The 23669-nt window shown below is 42.9% G+C and overlaps 1 protein-coding gene across 1 annotated transcript in view; it reads right to left on the reverse strand.

Moving 5' to 3' along the window:
- Positions 1 to 13173, reverse strand: part of LOC114664410 (protein shisa-6) — a 202627-nt gene extending 189454 nt beyond the window's left edge. The window contains 2 exon segments of the mRNA XM_051936223.1: positions 11700 to 11872; positions 11874 to 13173. Coding sequence (XP_051792183.1) covers positions 11700 to 11872; positions 11874 to 12257 — 557 coding nt within the window. The 5' untranslated portion in view covers positions 12258 to 13173.
- Between the last annotated feature and the right edge of the window lie 10496 nt (positions 13174 to 23669).

Consider the following 23669-nt stretch of genomic DNA (forward strand, 5'->3'; position numbering starts at 1 on the left):
TTAGCATCTTGTGTACTGATCAGGTGACGTGTCTTTGTGATAACGTGACTGGTGGCTCAGCATCAGTTTTTCTAAATTGTATAAATTACAAAGTGCTTTCCAGTGTCATGGTGGTGCAATGGGTCGGGCTGTAGCCTCATGGATTCAACTACTCTGGGTTTGAACTCGTTGTGTGCGTTGAGTTTGCACGTTTTCTCAATGTCAGCTTGATTTTCCTCCCACGTACCCAAAGTTGTGCAGGTTAGATTACCTGGTGTTACCAAATTGGCCCCTGTATAAGTTGTCTGTGTGTGTGCAGGACAGGTGCCATGCCAGGCCTATTCAGAGCTGCCCCGAGCCCTGAATTGGATTAAGCAGGTTTGAGAAATTAATGCAATGGGAAATCAACATTGCCGTAACCCTTGTGCTCCATACTGCAGCAAGAGTCGTGTGGATTCTTCCTCGCGAATTGATTCATTTTCTCATTGCATCAATTTTTTTGTTTATTTTACCCTTCAAAACAGCAAAAGCGATTCACAGATTAATTTGACAGAAACGGCACAGAAATTGAAGGCTGAGAATTGCTGAGTCAAATACTCTGTGTGTTTGATCTCAGCAGAGGTTCTGGTCAGCGGTTAATTAACCTGGAACTAGCATAGTCACACTGCCAAAACACAGGCCTGGATTAAAGTAACAAATGCCAATGAATAAACTCTAAGCAACACCCGCAAATATGACTGACTGCCGAATGAACACAGGCACGAGTGCCCGCACCAAAGCAGAGAGAAAGCACCAGCCAGCTAAAACTGAGCTGCAACACTGGGGCTGTTAAGTAAAGTTAACAGAGATAGTGAAATCAATGTAGTGTAGTAAAAGAAAGAGAGGAGCACCATGGGATAGATGCAAATGGGGCACTGAGAGAAATAATGAAAATACAGGATTAACGATGGGCTCAGTGTACCATGAGTAAGAGAAGGAGAAAACCAACTGATTACTAAATCGCCTGCCTCCTAAATACATCACTGTAATTAAGAGACGAAAGATAAAGTGAAATCATACAGACAAACTGAGATGGAAGAAGGATGTGCTAATGAAGGATCACTAAGACATGGATCCCAAAACGTCACGTCTGAGGAAAACAAGCTGAGGCTCTGAGCTTTGGGTTTTCACTGCTTCTACTCTCCGAAACACCCGGGCATAATGGAATTGGAAAAGGAAGTGCCTGAGGGAAGTGAAACCAACACAGATGGCATGGGGAAGGAGCTCGAGTACATGAAGGGTGGGCATAGAGAGGAAAATATTGTACATGTGCTTTGGCAGGGTGAAATGGCAAAGGAGACAAACAAAACTTTTTATTGTCAGATGTATCTAAACATTGTCTTAACATGGTATGGAAAATTCCAAAGACATCACTCCACTTCCACAAGTAGACAGTGGCAGGTAAAGCGATGTCACACTTCTAGTCGTAGGGTATGTCGGAGTTGTCAAGTTTAGTCGCCAGACCTTCTCAATTTACACAATCACTGGGCATTTAGCAACAATGACCTCCCAGCACAGTTGTGCTTGGCCCCTGTTTCTGACAGTCAATAGTGTGTCGCCCGATGGAGCCCATGCTCTGTGAAGGGTTCACACGTACGGCAAATTCAGCCACAATCGCTGCCCTTATGTCTTTTTTTTCTATTCTGTCACAGTATGTAAGACACAAGGCATCAGACAGATGAGCTTCTCTTCTGTTTGTGATGTCCAAAACATCCACTTTCCTTATTCTTCATCGCTGCATCATATGCATTGTTGTTCCAGCTGAGCACTTACTCCTTGTCTGCTCTCACACACACACACAGCCTGCACGTATGACTTATTTGATTTTTGTTAAAATGAGGCAATGACTAATTGGCATCAGTTACTGGGTGTGTTCGAGTGGATGTGAGTAACACTGGAGCACCAGAAGCAGCAGTTGTGTCCCCAGTTCTGTTCACCCTGCACACCTTGAACTATCAATACAGCAGCAGAGCTTGTCGCCTGCAGAAATTCTTCAATGATTCTTGCACTAATAGGGTGTTTGGAGACAGCAGATAGGAGTCAGGTGGAGAACTTTGGGAATTGTCTTCAACCCGACATCCGCAATAGCCAAGCAACTGCTAACCCAAGGAGTCTGTATCCCTGGTCAGTATTCAGGGAGTGGATGTGGAAGTGGTGCACTGCTAGAAGTACTTGGGGGTCCACATCAGAGCTGGACTGGTCTCTTAAAACCGAGGCACTACAGGAGAAAAGGCAGAGCAAACTTTATTTTTTTTTCCCTTAGGTGACTGCCCTACTTTATTGTAGGTAATGACATCCTTTGTGTCCTCTAACTCTTTGATAGTCAGGGTGGTTTGTTAAGCTGGAAGAGTCCCACCAAATCAACAAAGAGGGTCATTTATGGAGAAGAGAATAAAGTCAAAAATGATGGTCATCATGAACAATGCTGCACCTCATCACTGTGACACACCAGCAATGAGGGACATTTAGCCAACAAATTATTCAGCACAAGTACGTCAAGAAACACGACTGGGGCTTCTTCATATCTAAAGCAATAGGACTTAATGGTGCCTCACAGTGACTGCTCTTTGATCTTTAGCCAAGTCACAAGTTTTCTTCTTTTTTTGCAATTCTTGTGTGTATTTGAGAGTGTTTATTGTCTGTAATGATACTGTATGTCTATATTTCTTGAGTGTCTCTAAAAGCTAAATTACCCCTTGGAAATAGAAATAAAGTTTTATCTGTCTGTCTATCATATAGTGCATTTCACATCTGATGATCTATTATATAGTTCCTTCTCTATCTATCTATCTATAGTGAACAGGAACGGTACATGGAGGAGTTGTACACCAAAGAGAGAACGCTGTTATAACACTGACAAATAATAAGGACCTCAAAGTACATTTTGGCTCCTGGACATTATTGTAAAAATAGATAAGGGCTGTCCACCACCCGCATGCCTCGTACTCGGCCGAGGTGTTTCTGCGAGTATTTCCTGTCTAACTCGATTCCTAAAACTCACAATAGTGTCTCCCACCCACTTCTCATAATCTGATTGAATGCGATGCTTTAGTTGTCCTCTTGTCAGTGACCTTGAAGGAGCTGAATAAGTAAATCTGTGTCAGATGCGCACAGGCATCTCGCTCGTGTAATGAATGAGGCTCATGAATGTAACCGCATGTGTAATTCTTCCGCTACACAGAAAGCACACCGACATAAAGTGGGTCACTTGACTTCACATGAATCGCATCGCTTGAGACTGTGAAAATCTTGTTACGTGGAACAATAAAAACGAAAGAAGTGAAAATTATTGAAATGATTGATTTGGCAGATTTATTCACAGCAGTAGTCTAATTATTATATGCTAATCATTAGTTTAAATAAACGTATATCAAAGTGAGTGGGGCACACATTTCCTGCGTTTCAAATGTGCCAGGCTTTCCGTTTCTTGAACCAGTCCTTGCATTCCACATGTCACACGCGCCACACCACGTCTCAGGTAGTGGTGTGAAGCAGATGTGCATACATGGTGGTGGCGGTGGGCCATTCTGGTCACATTTGACCAACATATCCCCTCTGCCTTGATGAGATTCCTTCATTAAAACCGACTGAACCTCCCTTGTGTTGTTTATCAGGTAACCTGTATTTTTTAAGCCAGTCTCATGGTACCGGGTTTCATTTTTAGTTGAGTTAGGAGTCCTAAAGCAGCGCTCGAAGCTTGTAGATAAATCGAGTTGGGATGCCTCAGTCAGAGCACCTTGTACTGTCATTCCAATAAAGATTGGAGGAAAAGCCGCTAAATCTGTTTTAAAATGGCCATCCATTTAACAGAACTGTTGCCTGCTGCTTTTTCAGTTAAACAGGCCTTTATATCCTTTGTATCTTTTCATGTACTTCATACAGTCCATATACTCATGATATACATATACATACAAGGACTTTTGTGTCCCAGCAGCCTGGGGTGCAAGACACACAAATAATAGCCTTTGTTTTTTTATAGCACCTTTTCCAAGGCACATTCCAAGGACAGGTACGTGGCATTCCTGTTTAAATGTCTTTTTTGCGGTAAAAGCACAGACAGATGAAGTGACTTGCTATCTCAGTATCACAGTGAGTTAAGAGCTGGCATTGAACTGGCAGCCTTACATTTACTTCGCCATGATGCCTATCCGCCTGTCAAAGACCCCTAATTGGGCTGCCAGTCATCCATGTCAGACTTATTTACAGCCTGCGGTTAACCTAGCCTTTTTATTTTTGAAGTGTAAAATGAAAAGAAGAGAACCTGGAGGAAAATTCACACAGCTGGAGGGAGAACAAGCACTGTTAGAGTTTTACAGCTGTGTGCCTTAGCCATTATGGCATGTTGTGTGTCAAAACAGAAGGCAACACCAGCCAGCTCAGCGCAGGGCACTTTTGCACACACATGCCCACACATACAAGGCCCGTGTAGAACTTGCAATAAGCTAAGCATGTCTGTCTTAAGAGTGAGGGAGAAGGTGCAGACTTCACAAAGACCATCTGGAGCAGCATTCACTGCTGTGCCACCTGTGAGGCAGGTCAATTCAAACTGTGGTGGGGGGAACAAACCCTGGAGAGGAAGTCAGTAATCGAGGTGAATTGAAATATTCTGCTGATGATGATATTAATGACAATATTCTTAATGTGCTGGGTTATGGGGTGCTGGAGCCTGTCCAAGCAGCAGTAGCACACACAGTCATCATGCAGGTCCATCAGGGAACACACATGTACAGTGTAATGAAAAAAACTGGGACATTTTATAGGTAGGTGGAATAAGAATGAGGACAGGACTGGTGCAAACGGGGCAATATGGGAAATGTGGAGAGTCGCCTAACATCTGAACTATCTGTGCCGTGACTAACTAGCCTGCATCGGGCAGCATGGCCAGAAGGCTGAATTCTGTGAGAAACATGTAATTCAAGGATTGCTGTGGAGTGCTTTAAGAAATAAAAATTGGCTACACCCTGAACTGCACAATGGCATGTTACAGCATCTGTCATTATGCAAGTCTTCTCGGCGCAGCCATCAGACTGAACACATTCATCATGTGGAGACATTCATGCATTCATGTTCTAAACTCCCTTTGGTTAGAACAGATCAATAACAGCCACAGCCTGTCCTGGTGGTTTTAAGCCAAAAACAGAACTGATATGAATGGGAGACTAGTCCCTTGCCCAGCCCACTCACACTAGGCTAACGTAGACTGAGAAGATCGTTCCTCCCCCAAACTACGCGACTCTTCAATTCCACCCGGGGGGGGTAAACGTTAACATTATACAAAGTCATTGTCTGTTTTTACCTGCATTATTATCAATCTTTAATTTAATATTGTTTTTTTGTATCAGTATGCTGCTGCTGGAGTATGTGAATTTCCCCTTGGGATTAATAAAGTATCTATCTATCTATCTAGAGTTGCCGCTTAACATTTTCAACCAGTAATTATATTTGAAAATGTGTCCAGAAAGCTAAGCTTATTACTTGTAACTGTATGTTAATAGACTAACTTGAAACGGACTAGAAAATAAAAATATTGCTCACAAATTAAAATAAAATGTCTGCAAACATAGTGGCACTTTATGAATTGTATCCAGTTTCTTGGCCAGCACATCTCAGAGGAGCTAAACTGACCACAAAACACCATTGCTCTCATCAAAAAACAAAAAAAAGCACAGCAGCTCCTTCACTTCTTCAGAGTTTCTACTGCAGCGTTATGGAGAATGTACTGACAGGAGGGATCCCAGTCCAGTACGGACACACCACAGCCCAGGAGGAGTGATCACTACAAAGGGGCGGCCAAGCAGGTACAGCGCATCACTGGCTCAATTCTACCCACAACATACGGCTCCTAATACCACAGAAAGGGGATTGGTGCCATCCTGGGTGACCCTGTTCTCCCCTAGCACAGTCCATTTTCCAAACCGAGGTCAGGCTGTACTGCAGATATACTAGTATCAAAGCAGCTCAATTCAAGAATGGTCTTTGCCCCTCTGTAGCCCGTCTTCTCAATCAGGTGCACCACAGTTATAGTAAGTAAACTCTTCACTAAGCGTACCTTTAGCGCCCATTGCCATACTGCCCTGCCATGTAAGTGTTCTGGATTGCACTTGTTTTGACCCGTTGCATGTTTTGTGTACCTGACTGGACAGATTGAGTAAGATTGTCTAAGCACTTTTGTGCAAAATTGTGATTCTTGCTGTATGTAGAAAAAATGGCTCATCGAAGGATGGATAATATCACAGTGACCAGCCTGCACCTGATCTAAAAGTGAAGTGTTCCTATTTGTGACCTCAATTCATAAGTTAATGAAAATCAATCATCAAAAAATAATACTTGTGAGCACAAATGTGTCAGGACAGGATCCCCACAGTGAGCCGAGGGCGCTTGGAAACAATCAGAAACAGCGGGCCGGGACAAAATGCAGCCTTGACATGACAGCCTGGCAGCGTGAAGGAACAGCGAAGTGTGAAATAGGAGCAACTCCACTGCCTGTAACAATCTGGAAAACAAAATGCTCTCCGAATGGTGCCAGCGAGGCCCACGAGTTACGTTTTAATGTGCCCGTCAGGTTTAAAATGCTGAATGAGGCGAGTAAAATGATACTTTGTGATGATATTAAATTATATGGCAATGCATTTTTGACTGTGTTGGGGCCAGCGCTTGCCAAGAACTGTTTTACGATTTTAAGTTTTCAGGCGTTATCTGAATCGGCCCCACTGTGTGGGCAATTTCATAATGATGCGTTTGTCTTTATTGGCTAAAATGTAAACAAAAAAAAAAAATCTATAGTAATAAAATGGCTTTGGTTACAAGCACAGCTGTACAGCAGACTGCCACTAGTATATAGGGGCTTCATTTTGGACTCATTCATCTGAAAAAAAAATCAATCAAATCCACAGAGGACAACTGACCCTCTCCGATGATTTAAATTTTATTAACACTAACACTCATTCTCTTATTTAGAAGAATTCATTTTATAAATAATAAGTTGACTCGGGAATAAAAAAAAAAGTGAAATCTGGGAAAATTTAGGATTTGATTTCATCATAAAAATGACACGCCCAGTCAGAATCACATCCCAGAAATCTTACCAAAACAATATTATCCACCAGCAAAATAAAGATAGCAGCTACGATATAAGAGACGCCCTGCACCATTGTAAAAGAAAAAGTCAGAAAGTGGTGGAGTAAGCCACAGGGTCAAGTGCTAAGCCATCATTAGAGCTCAGAAAGCCCGGGAGAGAATGGATACTGGGTCAAAAAGGTAATTCGTACATCTCGACTAAATCTTTAGGTTCACAGCTATTGAATGAAAGCATTTAATCTCGGGACTGAAATGTCAATATGGGGCGGAACTGAAGGAGGGGAAAAAACTGATGGGAAACTGGATACCCCACCACATGCTGTGGGCTCGCTTCAGGATCTTCAGGAACGCCTCAGAGTGTAAGGAATTGGGGCAAGTAGTCAGCAATCTGGAAAATAATTTAGAGTTTACTCTGGATAAAAGGCCCCTGCTTCAGAAAACAAATGTATATTGAAAGATAAAACACTTTTAAAAACACTGCTTCTTTAATGGCACTTTACTGGGTGGTGTGGCTCCTCGTTGAACCACTGCTTGACAAGGGACTGTTTCATTATTGGAGGTGTTCTTTGTATGATAATTTGGTTCTTTGGGCATTGAATGAACAAAACAGAAATCTTGAATGTCTACCCAGTCGAATACAACAGATCGAGGAGACGTGAACTGAGCCTGTGGTATTGTATGCTGCGGGAGTTCTTTTCAAATCAGGAACCCATTGGGATTGTAACAAAGCTGTCACCAACTATTTATAGCTATTGATGGAACCTGTTAGTGATCTAAATAAAAGGTCCTTTCCAGAACCTTCATGTGGATGGTTCCTATGTGGCATTGCTCTAAAGAACCACTTTGGCACCTTTATTTTTAAAAGGGCAAACTGTTCAAGTGACACAAGCTACCCATCCATCCATTTCCTAAACCCACTTTATCCTAAGGAAGGTCATAGGGAAGATGGAGCCAGTCCCAGCAAACATTTGAGAACAAGGTAGGAACAATCCTTGGACAGGGTGCCAGTACATTTCTGGGTGAACACACACACACACACACACACAAGGGCCAGTTTAGCATCTCCAATCCACCTAACCTGCACATCTCTGGAGTATTGGAGGAAATCAGAGCACCAATGGAAACCCTTCAGATATGGGGAATGTGCAGGATTTGAACCCCAGACTCCTGGTCACAAGGCAGCAGAGCCACCACTGTGTGCTACCCACAGCCTTGTCCCTATTAAACTAAACCTGTATGAAATGTCAGGCATACAGAAGTCACCAGTTGGTGAATTCTGAGCTTCAGGTTTTAGGAACATCTGATGCTTTCTTTGGTTTAAGCACATGAGGAGGTGCAGGTGCATTACAGTTCTAGGCTGAATTTAAGAATTTCACAATTTAACTTACTGGTCCAGCCCTGAAGCAGACGGTGCTTTTAGAAAGATATGCTTCCGCCATTTAGAGAGTATATTCCGGTAGTGTTGAAGATGTGATTGCGCTTGATGAATGAAAAACTGTGTAAATAAATTGTTTACTGCCTGTGCTACCCATCTAAGATGGGTTAAAGTCCAAGTTATCAGCGTAGTCCTCAGCGTTAACATTTGCAGTGCACCATGTCTCTGTTGTATGCCATTTGGTGTATGGGATTCATAAAAGCAGTGTTAATGTTTGTGATGCAGAATCTGTTGGAATGATAAATGTAATGCATTTTATTTTTACAAATGTTTGATACACCATCTGCTGGAATGACAAATGTAAAGAATATGTTTCTGTTATATGCCATTTGGTATGGGATTCATAAAAGCTATGTTGATGTTTGTGATGTGTCATCTGTTGGAATGACAGAGACATAACATTTGGACAGACACTGCACCTTTTAATAAGGTGGATTAGGTGTGTTATGTGTTTAAGACAAGTCTAAGTAATGAATGTAGACCTTAGGCTTAAAATCTGTAGTGCACCGTGCAATGCATATGCCTTTGTTATATGTCATTTGCTATGGGAATCGTAAAAGCAGTACTAGTGTTTGTGATGCGCCATCTGATGGATTGACAAATGCAGAGCACTTTTTTACTATACAAATGTTTGTAATGCACCATTTGTTGGAATGATAACAAAATGAATGTTTCTCATGTGTCATTTGCTATGGGTTTCATAAGGTAATGTTTGTGATGTGCATATGTTTCAATGAAGAATGTAATGCGTATGTTTCTCTTATATGCCATTTGCTATGGGTTTCATAAAAGTAGTGTTTGTGCCATCTGTTGCATTGACAAATGCAATGCATTTTGCTACTATGCATGTTTATGATGCACCATCTGTTGGAATGAAAAATGCAAGGTATGTGTCTGTTATGCCATTTGGTATGGGTTTTATAAAAGCAGTGCTAATGTTTGTGATGCGCCATCTGTTGGAATGACAGAAACTTAACAACTGGACAAACACACAGCCATTTTTTCTTTTATTAAGGTGGATGCTGTATATAAGCAATAAGAGGCAGGCAGTGTGCTGTAGTGTTTAAGGCTTTGGATCTCAAACCCTGAGGTTGTGGGTTGAAATCCCACTGCTGCCACTGTGTGACCCTGAGCAAGTCACTTCACCTGCCTGTGCTCCAATTGGGAAAAAAAATAAAGAAATGTAACCTCCTGTACCTCAAATATTGTAAGTTGCCTTGGATAACGGCGCCAGCCAAATAAGTACATGTTAAATTCATTGACTTTTCAGATCTTGTTATGGTTAAGAGAGGGTTCTTGTCTTTCATTATGTATCTCAGAAACATTGGTTCGCTTTCAGAAATCCCAGTGTATATTCTCTAAGTGTTTGAAGTCATTGATTCTGTTTGATGGCTGTCAATAGAGTAGGACTGGCTTGTGTAATAGCACAGTCAACTCCTTTAAAGGACGGGAGTTTCTCATTTTGAATTTGTCATTTGAGTTGCCTGACTCAAAAATCCTACACTCTTCAGAAAAATGGTGCCAGTGCAGTTCTTCAGAGCAATACCATAGGGGAATCATTCACATAAAGGTTCCAGGGGAAAAAAAAAACTTAGATCTTTAATAGACTCCTTAAATTTATGAAAATAGATTTGTAAAATAAGGAGAGCAGCTTTTGTATCCCAGAGGCTCACAGTTTCCATGTTCTGCCTGTGTATGGGTGGGTGCCCCCCAGGTGCTGCGGTTTCCTCCTGCGGTCCAAAGACATGCAGGTAAGATGAACTGGCATTGTTAAAGTAGCACCTGAGGTGTGTGTTTATGCTGCAGTGAGCTGGTGTCCTGGCCAGGTGTCGTTCCTGCCTTGTCCCCAAAGAGTGCTGGGATAGGCTCCAGATACATTGCCTTGTATAAGTGGGTTAAGAAAATCGATTGCTGGATAAATAAACCAATAGGTTTGTGACTGTAAAAGGACTCTTGTTGCACACAGTAGCTCATATAATCACACAGGCTAAGATGACGTTTTCTGGGTCTGTTGTGTGCATAGGTCACCTACTAGACATTAAAGATTTCTATTTTGTCTACAGAACCAATTTCCCGGAATGAAGTGGTTCATTGCCAAGAAGGGTTACCATGCGGGATGCACACATCCCACTTAGGTGCCAATACAGACGTATATGAAGCTAAGAAGACCAATCTCCAGTAGTTGCACTGTAATCAGTAGGGCGGCTTGTGCGTACGTTTATAGTGCCTTTGGTGTGAAGAGTAATAAAATGCTTAAAACGGAAAAGAATTTTGCAAGGGGGTAAAACAACGTGTCAGAATGAATTGAAAAAGGAAAGACAAATGGTGTTAAGACACAGCTTTGTGCCAAAGCCGACGCACACGCCGTAATTAGCCACTCCAGCGAAGAGCTCCCATAAATCGGAAATCTTTCATTTGACATCTTTGTGATTATCGAAGACAGAAACCCAAGGCCGATTATTTCATGAGCAGGTAGGACGTTTGTGCGCTTCAGAACACACCCCCTGTCTATAATACATAAATATTTGAATATGTGCGAATGTTTAATTTACTTTTCTTCCACAGCACTGTCGCAAGAAAGGTGACGAGCGCTCGCTTTCGAGCTGCGTCGTGTCGAAAGGCAACATGTGGCCGGAGCCCCTCGACATCTAAAAAAAATAATAGAATGCCAGTCGTTTACCCACACACTGCATAAAGAATTGAGTGGTGGATCTTCCCCTTTACTTACATCGCGTTGACTCTTCATATAAAACACATAATTTTTAATCGAGGTTCAATTAAAGACCCTGCATCCCGTGTACCCTACTTTACTGCGCCCACTTATTTATTTTACTTGATGTCCGCTCTTTGAATGTATCGGTATTGTCACCAACTGTATATCCCCGCAGCGCTACGGCGTGAATTGCAAAAGAGCTGATAATGGGTCTCTAGTGTTGCATTATTTTTCAAATTTGTGACTGTGTGATGACTGTATTGGTACACATTATCCATGAATTAGCAAATACACACCGAATCTTGGAAAAGACCAATCTACACATGTGGCGCTCCGATGGCCCCTCACGTTTCAACCACTCAACAGAGGGGCGGCTCCGACATAAGAAGCGCGTTGCTGTAGCTTCTCAAATTCAAACTTGGGACAGACAAAATGTGTGGGACTTGGCCAGCCTACCTGTGCACGTTCATTTCCTGAGGGGGGCTTGTGGTTTTGTCGTAGGCGACTTTCGCAGCAATCCCGGCAATAATGATGAAGGCTATGACGCCGCACGTGATGTACACGGTGGTGTTAGTCTGGTCCAGCCTGGGGTCGTACACGTTGTTTTCTTCTTTCTCCACCGGACCCCGGCGTCGTGGTTTCCACTCGGATCGGAGGTATGGTGTTCTTGCAGATGCTCTGGTCCAGCCTCTTGGCCCGCTCATCGCAACAGAAGCGCATCAGGCAGGACCCACAGCAGTACCGGTGATTTGTGTTATTGCATTCAAACTCTTTGTCAACCTGCTCGCTCACGTCGATATAGCTGAGGCACGTTTCATGGCTGCTGCCAGGTTTAGGAGTCTTGATTTTTGGGGGTTTGGGGGTGTGCACTGGGGTCACTACAGTGCTGTTCCCTTTGGGGTTACGCCTGGGGGAACCTATGTTCTTGGTGTTTTTTGTCTTCGTTGCTGCACACAGCAGTACATTCAAAGGGTCTAAATAAATTAAAAGAAGCAAAAGGTGCTGTATCCCCATGGCTTTTTCGGTTCTTCGTTTTGTCTTCGTCCTTTCTTTCTTTCCTTCTTTCTTTCAGCGATGTGTTCGATGGCTTTTAAACCCGTCTTCGCGCCCGACTAAAGTCCAGAGCTTCTCCCCATTGTTCGGCTTCAGAAGCCCGGCTCCGAGCGGCCACCAGCCAAAGCCTCAATGAAGCCATCTTTGGATAAATTCCATTGAAACTCGGTAGTCAGCGGATATCATTCATCGTGGATCTTGCAGCAAACTTGAGCCCCTCCTTTGAAATGGTAGTCCAGCATCACCTCGGACCGGGTAGCTGGACGGTCCGTCTCCGTGCGAAGATGGCTCGAATCCGGGAAACACTACGAGGACTAGGTGGGTGGTGGGTGTCCAGCGACGACTCACTACTCCTGGAGAACGGCGCCTTTCATCTGCTTAGTAAAAGAAAAGAAGGAAGAATGAGAATGTGAAGGAAAGAAGACATCGGCGAGAAACTACGCGCAACTCACCGGTGACTCGTAGACCCCTGCCTGTACAGACATGCCCACCGAATGCACCGGTCAGCTTGTTATGGACCTGGCCGATAAGAGATTGTCCTCCGGTAACGCCTTCACAGGGTCTCCTTTCGTCGAACTTCTTTGGAAAGCACTGCGGCACGTTTCAGCACCACGGACAGAGCAGAGCTCCCCCCTGCATACAAACTCACTTAAACTACGGAGTTCAGCCAACGGCCGTAAAGCCCACTGCCTTTTCTCGATAATTACAAGAAGAAGAAGACAACGGCGGTATGTCTTCAAACTGCTTTTACGTTCTCTTTATATTGCATTAAATGACAATAATTCTTCCTTGTTCAAACACGGGAAACGGCAACCGATATATCAGGAATACGTATTCAAATGCGTCTTCGACATAACTCGGAAGATTCAGTTCAACATAGCGCCCGCATATTTCTTGCAAGTCTGCAAAGCCAGCCTTGAAGAGCGTGCCGTAAAATTCCATTAAATATTTCTAACTTCTTTACCCAACCCACACCCTCTTTAGTTATGGGCACTTTCTCAAAACCGGATATATTAATCATCATTGCTATTTTGTAAAATAGAAAATAATAATAATAAAGATTCTGCGCATCGCCGCTCGGTTTGGGCAACAGGAGAAGGCTCACCTCGCAAAGAGCGGCTTCCAGCTTCTGGCAGTGAATGAAGCGCGACTCGGAGAGTGCACTACAGAGCCGCCACTTGGCCCCGCCCATTCGGCTCACTCTTGCATCACTCCGACCGCGACGTCACCAATACACCAGGTACCAGTTAATTACAAATGATTCCCAGACAGCAGTCCAACTGGTTATACTTACGGACATCATCCAATAGCCTTGCCAATATTATTAACCATAAAAATGAATATCTGGCACATAAGAAAAAAATCTCAGTAATCTGCGCTGAGCGCTCTCCCTCTCCAATAAGCACCGCATTGCTATTTGAGCGAAACAAGGACACGTTTTGAGAAGGAGTCTCTGCCACTGCTGGGTCTGGCATTTGCTCCTGTAGTAGTTTGCTGGCACAAGCTTTTTATTGTCTTCAGTTCTTTAATCTCTTTTTGTACTTTTAAAAAACGCTGTCTATGATATAATTGCAATTATTTAATAAAGAAGTACAGACGTTGTTCTGCACATCTTTAAAAGCGGATCTCTCCAGAGGCTCCTTTCTTCAAACTGGAGCCGTACACCTTCTTGACATAAATCAGATAAATGAGATAAAAAAGAAATGTATGCAAAGCTGATTGCTGAAGTTAAAGAGAGAGAGACACCCAGGAATATGGATCAGAAGTTGTACAAAACTCAAACTAGCCGTGCTATTTAAATACACTGTGGAGAGACAATCAGGGATCCGATTATTATGATTAAGTACATGAATAAATAATACAGAGTTGCTATTTTAAAGATTAAAGCGCCACAAATCACAGTTTGGAATTGCTGCTTATTGCTCCTGAATGAATATAGGAAAAAGTAGAAGTCTTATTGGTGATCAAAGAGTGTTTAGTAATGCGGTTGAAGCTGTACAGAGGGATGCCACCCACCTAAATAACCTTTGACTTATTTGTGCCAATATTATTATTACTTATTATTTGACTGATGCCCTTATTTGAGTTGACTTACAGACAACTGAGGTACAACTGGCTACAATTTTTTTGTTTTTCCAATTGGAACACAGACAGGTGAAGTGACTTGCTTAAGGCCACAAAGTGGTGTCAGTAGTGGGATTTCAACCCACAACCTCAGTGTTTGACGGCCTAAGCCTTCTGTGCTGCAATAGAGGTGTCTAAATATAAAATAGGAGGGTTATTTTGTCTTTTGGAGGGCATAATTGCAAATAAAGGAAAGAGACTGGGCTCAGTATCCAATGTATGTCAGCTAGGGTAACCCATTTGCAGTTTACATTTTTTATTTTAGCTGATGTGCCTTCTATATTGTATACTTTTTATTCGTCAGAGCGATGCCACAGAGGAACCATTTTTGGTTCCCAAAAGACCCATCCATATGAAGGTTCCAGAAAGACCCTTTATTTATTTAGATCCATAACTGGCTGCTCAGTAAACAACCATGAATTGGTGATAACAGATTTGTGAGATACCAATGGTTCCTGATTTTAAAAGGACTCTTACTGCATAAGGTTTTCTTAATCTCTTAGTGTCCTGCAAGATAGCACACCATACACTACATTATACATGTTAGGGTTTTTTTTTTGTTGTTTGTTTGGTTTTTTTTTTTAGCATATTAAGAGTTTTTTCAAAGCACAATGAACCAACTTTACATGCAAAGAACTGCCTGTCCCAGAATGAGTGGTGCTTAGTCAAGAGCCAGTAAAGGACCCAAATGTTTAAGTATTTTTACCTCTTTTCTCTGTGGTCTTGTTGGTTACACGATGGCTGCCCAAAAGATATGTAATTCGAGTGTCTTGCTACAGACTTGCTCCCCCTACAGGACAGACACTGCTGGGAGATGGCTAAGTTATTATTTCTTATTTGGCTGACACTTTTATGCAAGGCAACTAACAACATCTGAGATACAATTGGTTCAATTTCCTCTGTTTTTCCAGTTAGAGCACAGTCCGGTGAAGTGATTTGCTCAGGATCAAACCGTGGTGTCAGTAGTGGGATTTCAAACCACAACCTCAAGGTCTGAGGTCCAACGTCTTAACCACTGCCCCACAATAGAGGGCTTTAAATATAATAGAGGGTAATTTTGTCCCGTGGAGGGTATATTTGTTAATCAACAAAACAGATTGGGTTCAATATCTATAGTATGCCAGCTGTGGCAACTCTTTTACAGTCTAACAGCACTTAGACCCACTTTTTAAGTTGATGTGCCTTCTATATCAGTGTTTCCCAACCTTAGTCCTGGGGCCCACTGTGGCTGCAGGTTTTTGTTCCAACCAGATTCATAATCGGTGACAACACTGGATAACACTGATCTCTTTTAATTAGCTGGTATTATTTTTCTCTTATTCTACATTCAGAAAAGCACAGCAGCATGATTTTTACATTTATAAGACATTTAGAAATATTTCTGCTTTTGCTATTGATTTAAATGCTTAACTATCTTTTGTTGATTTTATTCTATTTTGCACTTTCTCTGTGCATTTTTTCCTCTATGTTGTATCTTATTAATGACAATTAAAAATGAGCAGAGCAGACACTCTGGCAAACAACACAGAATAATCAAAGGCTGCAACTACTTTAGCATCAGACCCACTAATTAGTAAATAATGGATTAATTAAATAATTACAACACCTAGAAAAGTAGAATGAAAATCAAGATTAAAATATTGTTAAAAATAAAAAAAAAAGATTATTCCCATGTAACTGTTTGTAATATATATATTATAAAAAAATATATACAGTACTGTGAAAAAGTTTTAGGCAGGTGTGAAAAAATGCTGTAAACAAAGAATGCTTTCAGAAATATAAATAATGATTGCATTTTGTAAATTGATAACAATAAACAAAGTGAGCGAACAAAAGAATAATCTAAATCAAATCAATATTTGGTGTTACTACCTTTTGCCTTCAAACCAGCATCAATTCTTACAGGTCCACTTGCTCAAAGTCAGGGATTTTGTAGAATTCTAGTCAGGTGTCTGATCCACCAATTCTACCAAACAGGTGGTAATGATCATCAATGTCACACGCAGGTTGAAACACAGTCATTAACTGAAACAGAAACAGCTTAAAACTGGGTGAGGAGCAGCCAAACTCTGCTACCAAGGTGAGGTTGTGGAAGACAGTTTCATGTCATGGCAAGATTGAGCACAGCAACAAGACACAAGGTAGTTCTACTGCATCAGCAAGGTCTCTCCCAGACAAAGATTTCAAAGCAGACTGGGGTTTCAAGATGTGCTGTTCAAGCTCTTTTGAAGAAGCACAAAGAAACGGGCAACGTTGAGGATCATAGATGCAGTGGTCAGCCACGGAAACTTAGTGCAGCAGATGAAAGACACATCAAGCTTATTACCCTTCGAAAATCTTAAGATGTCCAGCAGTGCCATCAGATCAGAACTGGCAGAAACCAGTGGGACCCAGGTACACCCATCTACTGTCCGGAGAAGTCTGGCCAGAAGTGGTCTTCATTGAAGAGTTACAGCCAAAAAGCCATACCTCCAACGTGGAAACACGGCCAAGTGACTCAAGTATGCACGAAAACATAGGAACTGCGGTGCAGAAAAATGGCAGCAGGTGCTCTGGACTGATGAGTCAAAATTTGAAATATTTGGCTGTAGCAGAAGGCAGTTTGTTTGTCGAAGGGCTGGAGAGCGGTACAATAATGAGTGTCTGCAGGCAACAGTGAAGCATGGTGGAGGTTCCTTGAACGTTTGGGGCTGCATTTCTGCAAATGGAGTTGGAGATTTGGTCAGGATTAATGGTGTTCTCAATGCTGAGAAATGCAGGCAGATACTTATCCATCATGCAATACCATCATGGAGGCGTATGATTGGCCCCAAATTTATTCTGCAGCAGGACAACGACCCCAAACATACAGCCAAAGTCATTAAGAACTATCTTCAGCGTAAAGAAGAACAAGAAATCCTGGAAGTGATGGTATGGCCCCCACAGAGCCCTGATCTCAACATCATCGAGTGTGTCTGGGATTACATGAAGAGACAGAAGGATGTGAGGAAGCCTACATCCACAGAAGATCTGGGGTTAGTTCTCCAAGATGTTTGGAACAACCTACCAGCCGAATTCCTTCAAAAACTGTGTGCAAGTGTACCTAGAAGAATTGATGCTGTTTTGAAGGCAAAGGGTGGTCACACCAAATATTGATTTGGATTTCTCTTTTGTTCATTCACTGCATTTTGTTGATTGATGAAAATAAATGATTAACACTTCCATTTTTGAAAGCATTCTTTGTTTACAGCATTTTTTCACACCTGCCTAAAACTTTTGCACAGTACTGTATATATATATATTTTTTTTTTTTACCAAACTTAGTTTTGTAATTTCTATATTGTTCCCAAAACACAGAATTTGGGAAATAACACATCACTTAATTAGCACAGGAGTCCAATTAAAAACAGAAGCTGGTTGGAACAAAAACCTGCAGCCACAGTGGGCCCCCAGGACCGAGGTTGGGAAACACTGCTCTATATCGTATTTGCCTCTTTTTCTCTGTGGTCTTGTTGGTTACACCGTGGATGCCCAGAAGATACCCAATTTGAGTTCACTGCTGATTCAGAGCTTGCCCAGTATGTGTGTTAGAGTGTCTTGCTACAGACTAGCTCCCCCTACAGGACAGGTATTGCTGTGAGGTGGGTAAGTTCTTATTTTTGTTTATTTGGCCGAATGTTTTTTTCTCCAAGGTGACTTGTAACATTTGAGATACAGTCTGTTTTATCTCTTTAGTTTTTTTCTAGGTAGGTGAAGTGACTTGCTCATGGATTTATATAATGGTGGCAGTAGTGGGATCTGAGGGATTGCTTTGTTTTGAGCTTTTATGGGGCACCAGCAGGAATGTCAGTACCTTTAAATGGCAGCTGCTCAATTTTATCCCAGTGCTTCTGGTGCAGCTATTTGCTTTTGAAATGGAAAAAAAAAACAGAATGCACCTTTCATATACACTCGGCAAGCCAATTATAAGGGACACTACATGAATACTGACTTGCTGAATTGACACAAGGACTGGAACTTTGAGGAGGCCTGTGAAGGTCTCTGGCTTATAAAACGAGTGGACTCCTTTGACTGACCCTCTGGTCTCTCCCGTTATGTCCTTTGCTTTGTATGCCTCCAGATTTTCGTTTCTATCCCTATTTGACCTTTCGGTCGTCACTTTCTGAACCTTCTCTTCCTTGCCATTTGTGGATTTGTGTCAATAGTTGTTATCTCGACCTTTTGTCTGACATTTTTGACAAGGTCTTTGTCAGCTCCTGTTATTACTGATTTGCTTTCCAACCTTTTCTCTCTCCGGTCATTTCTCTGCTTCCTCTGGTAGCCCTTTTCACAATGCTGATTATAGCCAGAGTTAACATCAGTCGCCACTCTTGTTCTGTCTGACTTGGCAGTGCCATCCATGTCCATGAGTTCATATTTACCCAACGGGCAGTTAACTAAGAGTGAGCTGCGTTTGCATGCAGAGAGGTGATCCTAGGTTGAACCAGAAGGCCTGTAATGTTCAGTTCAGCTCTGCCCATCACAGTGACATTTCATTTTCCAAAGGTTAAAAGTCCTTGACCTGTAATTATGATAAATCCAGTCACAAATTTATGTTTAAGTTGAAGAAGTGGAAATTCTTAAAGAACTGTTAAGAGTACTGACTACACAGGACAGCAGTGGTTTAAAGTAAGTCATAGCAGGGAACACAGCAATTATACAAACATTTACTTGTACAGCTAATTGCTTAGCAGACGCTTTTATCCAAAGCCAGTTATGTAACTGGTCAACATAATGGAGTAAACATCTGTCGGGGGGTCTATTTGGGACCAAGTGTTAACGGGACAAGGGTACAAAATTGACCACCACCAGTGAAGAGTTCAGAATAAAATATACGTGAGTTACAATTCCTAGGTGACTAGAACCTCTCAAAGCCATCTTCAATGAGACAGAAACACATCGAGGGAGTCAGAAGGTTGAATGGCGGAGGTCAGCTCGTTACACCAGCCAGCAGCTTCACATGAAAAAAGTTTGGATTGAGATTTGATGACATGTAGAGGTGGCATCACCAGACACCATTTACTTGGAGACACGAGTGGACAAGAAGGAGCAGAGGACCTCACGAGGGTCTCTGTATATGTAGGTGCTGAAGTTAATACGTGCTGCTTGAAGAAGAAGTGACATGTGAGCACCTCAGCTGGTTAAACACCAGACGTGCTACTGAATTTTGAGTCCTCTACAGCGTCTTGGTGACGCATGCCGGCACTCCCACCAGCAGAGGGCTGCAGTAGACCAGATGTGAGAAGACCAAAGCCTGAACCAGAAGATGTGCAGCATACTGCATCGGCTACAGCCTGATCGTATGGATGTTGTATTCAGTGAATTTGTAGGACAGAAACACCATGGTCAGCGAAGGACAGCTGGTCATCAACTACCACCTCAAGGCTGCATATCAACTTGGCGGGTGTTAGCAGAGTTAGGGTGCTGAACAGGTGGATAAACAGGAAAGTCCATCTTTGCCAGGTTGAGCTGGAGATGGTGCTCCTTGCTCCAGATTGCAGTACCAGTGAGACACAAAGAGATTGATTAGCTGGTACCTTGTAGTGTTCAGGGTTGAATGACCGGTACAGCGTCATCGGCTGGTGTCATTGGCATAACACTGATAAGAGACACCTTGGGACTGGATGTGAGGGCCCAGTGAGGAGGTGTATAGGGAGAAGACCTAATCCTGTTCTTTGGGGCACCACCTGTGCTTGCCAAGTGCACCCTTGACATTTCTCCTCGCCAGGATACATGGCAGGAACTGATCTTGTGGATGTTGTACAGAGTCAATCTGCGAGACCAAGAGACCATTGCAACATGGTCAGCGAAGGATCTCTTGTCATCAATCACCACCCAAAGGGTGCCTACCAATGTGGCAGGAGTTACTGAGCCAAGCTGCACAGAGATGGGGTGCTGAATGGGTGGACGAGCTGAAGCACCTGAGGGCAGTCCTGGTGATTTCAGGGACAGAGATGGTGGTTCACTGTATTGGAGGCAGAGGAGAGGTCAGGAAGGATGAGGATAGATGACATGGTGGTAGCTCTAGCCGGCCCTAACATGTCGGCAGCAGTGAGTAAACAAAGGCCCAGGACGTGAGACAAAAACAAAAAAGAAAACGTTGTGAGAGAGTCAGCAATCAGAATATTTCACAACACATAAATCAAAGTCAAAAAACAGAAAATAACCAGAGAGCGCTTCACACGATATCAATGCAAGGCTTCCATTTAGTTTTGGACCATTGGAGAGTGTATGACACAGTCACAGTAATGACGTCACATGTCACACACTGCAGTCGCCCTGCCTAGCAACAGCCTGGCAAACCCGCATCACAAGCGACCAACAAGAGAGGCATCCATAATAAGAACAAAGTGGCGCCGGAGCAAGGCCTGTTTCAGAAATAATCAGAAAACCTGCCTGACTGTTAAAGTCCTTGACCTGTAAAACCCTCAGAATGATATAAAGATTATTTTTAGAAGTGAAAAATATAAAGTCCAGGCCCTTTTTTTTTTTTTTTTTTTTTTTTAAACTGTAGTAATGGAATGTATGGCGGAAGATAAATTCATCTTGTAAAGTTGGGAGGGTGGCACGGTGGCGCAGTGGGTAGCGCTGCTGCCTCGCAGTTGGGAGACCTGGGGACCTGGGTTCGCTTCCCAGGTCCTCCCTGCGTGGAGTTTGCATGTTCTCCCCGTGTCTGTGTGGGTTTCCTCCGGGCGCTCCGGTTTCCTCCCACAGTCCAAAGACATGCAGGTTAGGTGGATTGGCGATTCTAAATTGGCCCTAGTGTGTGCTTGGTGTGTTTATGTGTGTCCTGCGGTGGGTTGGCACCCTGCCCGGGATTGGTTCCTGCCTTGTGCCCTGTGTTGGCTGGGATTGGCTCCAGCAGACCCCCGTGACCCTGTGTTCAGATTCAGCGGGTTGGAAAATGGATGGATGGATGGATGGTAAAGTTGGGAGTAACAGAAGGGTAACACCGTAAAGATGTGGGGACTGGCCAGGTTCCCCATTTTAATAACAAAATTGAAAGCAGCCAAAAAAAAATCCACAAAATAGGACATCTTGGGCTCTTTCATAAGCTTCTTCATCACAGAGTTCTGCAATCTTCATAATGCACCATCCAGAATGAGTGGTGATTACAGGTGCCGTGGTATTTTAATTTGCTCTTGAGGCAGAACTGCCAGGTCTTCCAGAAGTGTACTGGAAGTGATATAACATCCCATCCCGGAACACGTGCTCTGCACACAAGAGAGAGTTGGCAGCCGCTTTCGCCCCATCCCTGTGGTTGATGCCATTTAGATGCTCTCTAAGCACTCGTGTGTAACACATGATGCAAAGTTCTCAAACTCACTTAGTCCAGTTCAGAGCCATTGAGCCAAACCTGGCAGCGTTGGGCATAAGGCTGGAAGTTGACCTGGGTAGAGCACTAGTGCACCCCATGGCCCAGTCACATACACACCCCAATACTCGCAGTTACTCAGTGGCCAATTAGGACTTGCCAGTCAACCTAACACACACACTCACACATCTTTAGTGTGCAGGACAACACAGGGAGAACATGCAAACTCCATGAAGGTGGCAACAATTTCCAGCATTCTATGCCAGGTGTGTGTTTGTTTTTTGTTGTTTTTCTGTCCTCCCAGCCATCTGACCTTCTCACCCGACTCCTCATCTTTAGTCACTTACATTATTATATCATATATAAAGATGATACTCTTCTACTAATTGTATATGTTTTATAAGATCATATATTTTTTCTTCCTTATTCTTTAAGTAAGAATATTAATTAATCTTTTGGTTTTTTTTTTGTAATTTCCTTTTTGACATTATGTATAAAAGTGTGCTGTACAAATAAATGTTGGTGCTGTTGTAGGTGCGTGAGGTGGCAGTGCCATACTTCATATGTATGTTTCCAGAAATGTGAGGAGCGTCTGGTTGCAGACCTCCAGTGGCAGACTTCTGCAGCCACAGGACCCTGTGACGTCATTTAGGAGGCTGAAGTGAAGAACAGGGCAGTGTGCACATGTAAATGACGTCACAGGGTCCTGTGGCTGAGGGGTCTGACACTGGAGGTCTGCAACCAGGCGCGATTGAGAAATGTAAGCGATTTCCACAGGTCAAGTGATACTTGCGTATTCCTGTTATCAGGATACAGCGGTTGCCTAGGCTTTGGTGCTGATTGTACAAATGATTCTGCTGTTCGTTCACATGTCCCTAGTAGATTTAAAATTTCGGAATATTTAGTGAAGTTCCACATTTTTACGCTACAAAATAAAGGTTTTCAAACATTTATTTATCTTGTGAAAATTTGTTTCCAGTGATTTATTTCACACAGGATTGCGTTTCTTTTCTCCCTCCCCCCATATATTTTTTATAATGTGGCCACTGGCAGACTTTGTGACTCACAGAGTGTTCTGGCTTTGTTGCTGCCACAGCTACCACTAGAGGGCCACGCTGCCTTGCACTTCACCCAAACACAGTTTTCTTCCTGTCTCAGTGGACTTTGTCAGTCACCTCCAGGGCTGAAGTGGGCCATAAGTAACATCCCTACTGGCCACAACCCCCTACATTTTGACAGGCGGCCTGTTTTACCAAGTGATGTCCCACAATAAACAAACACCATTTGTATTTCATGTTTCTTTATTGCTGCTTGGCAGGTGCTGCATGTTTGTTTCCGTATTTGTGCAGTTAAAGCTCTAGTAGGTTGAGTAATTCACTCAGGGTCTCTCATGGAGATACTGAAGGGCCATGAGCTGGCAGTCCAACACCTCTGCCACTACTGGGCCACACCAATGCGTTTCTCTACAAACTGTACATGTACTTTTGTTTTTAATTACTGGAGCTGTGCTGCCTCCTTCTTCTTATTTAGGTTTCAGATTGCACCACTGAAGCACTGACTAGCACTTTGTGTCTCTTTTATTACTTCTTATTTTTAAATGTAGTCGAAATAGAAACCTTGAGAACCTTTAGGAAGTTTCTGGATGAGATGGGAGGATATTTTAGCTATTAGCTAAAATAAGCGAGCAACAAATGGACTGAGTGGTCTTGTCTCATTTGTTAAATTCCAGGCTAAGTGGCTAAGCTAAAGGTTAAAATCTGCTGCCTGCGTGTCCTGCCTGCCGCTGCCAGCAGGGGCCAGCGCTGTCACTGCACTTTGATAGGCGCACCTGATGTCTGCAGTCACAATATTCATTTTTTAAGCAGTGGGGGCATCCTCAACTTCCCAATCCATGTATCAGTTTAGTAAGTCAAACA

Source organism: Erpetoichthys calabaricus, chromosome 14, assembly GCF_900747795.2.
Source record: "Erpetoichthys calabaricus chromosome 14, fErpCal1.3, whole genome shotgun sequence".
NCBI lineage: Eukaryota > Metazoa > Chordata > Cladistia > Polypteriformes > Polypteridae > Erpetoichthys > Erpetoichthys calabaricus.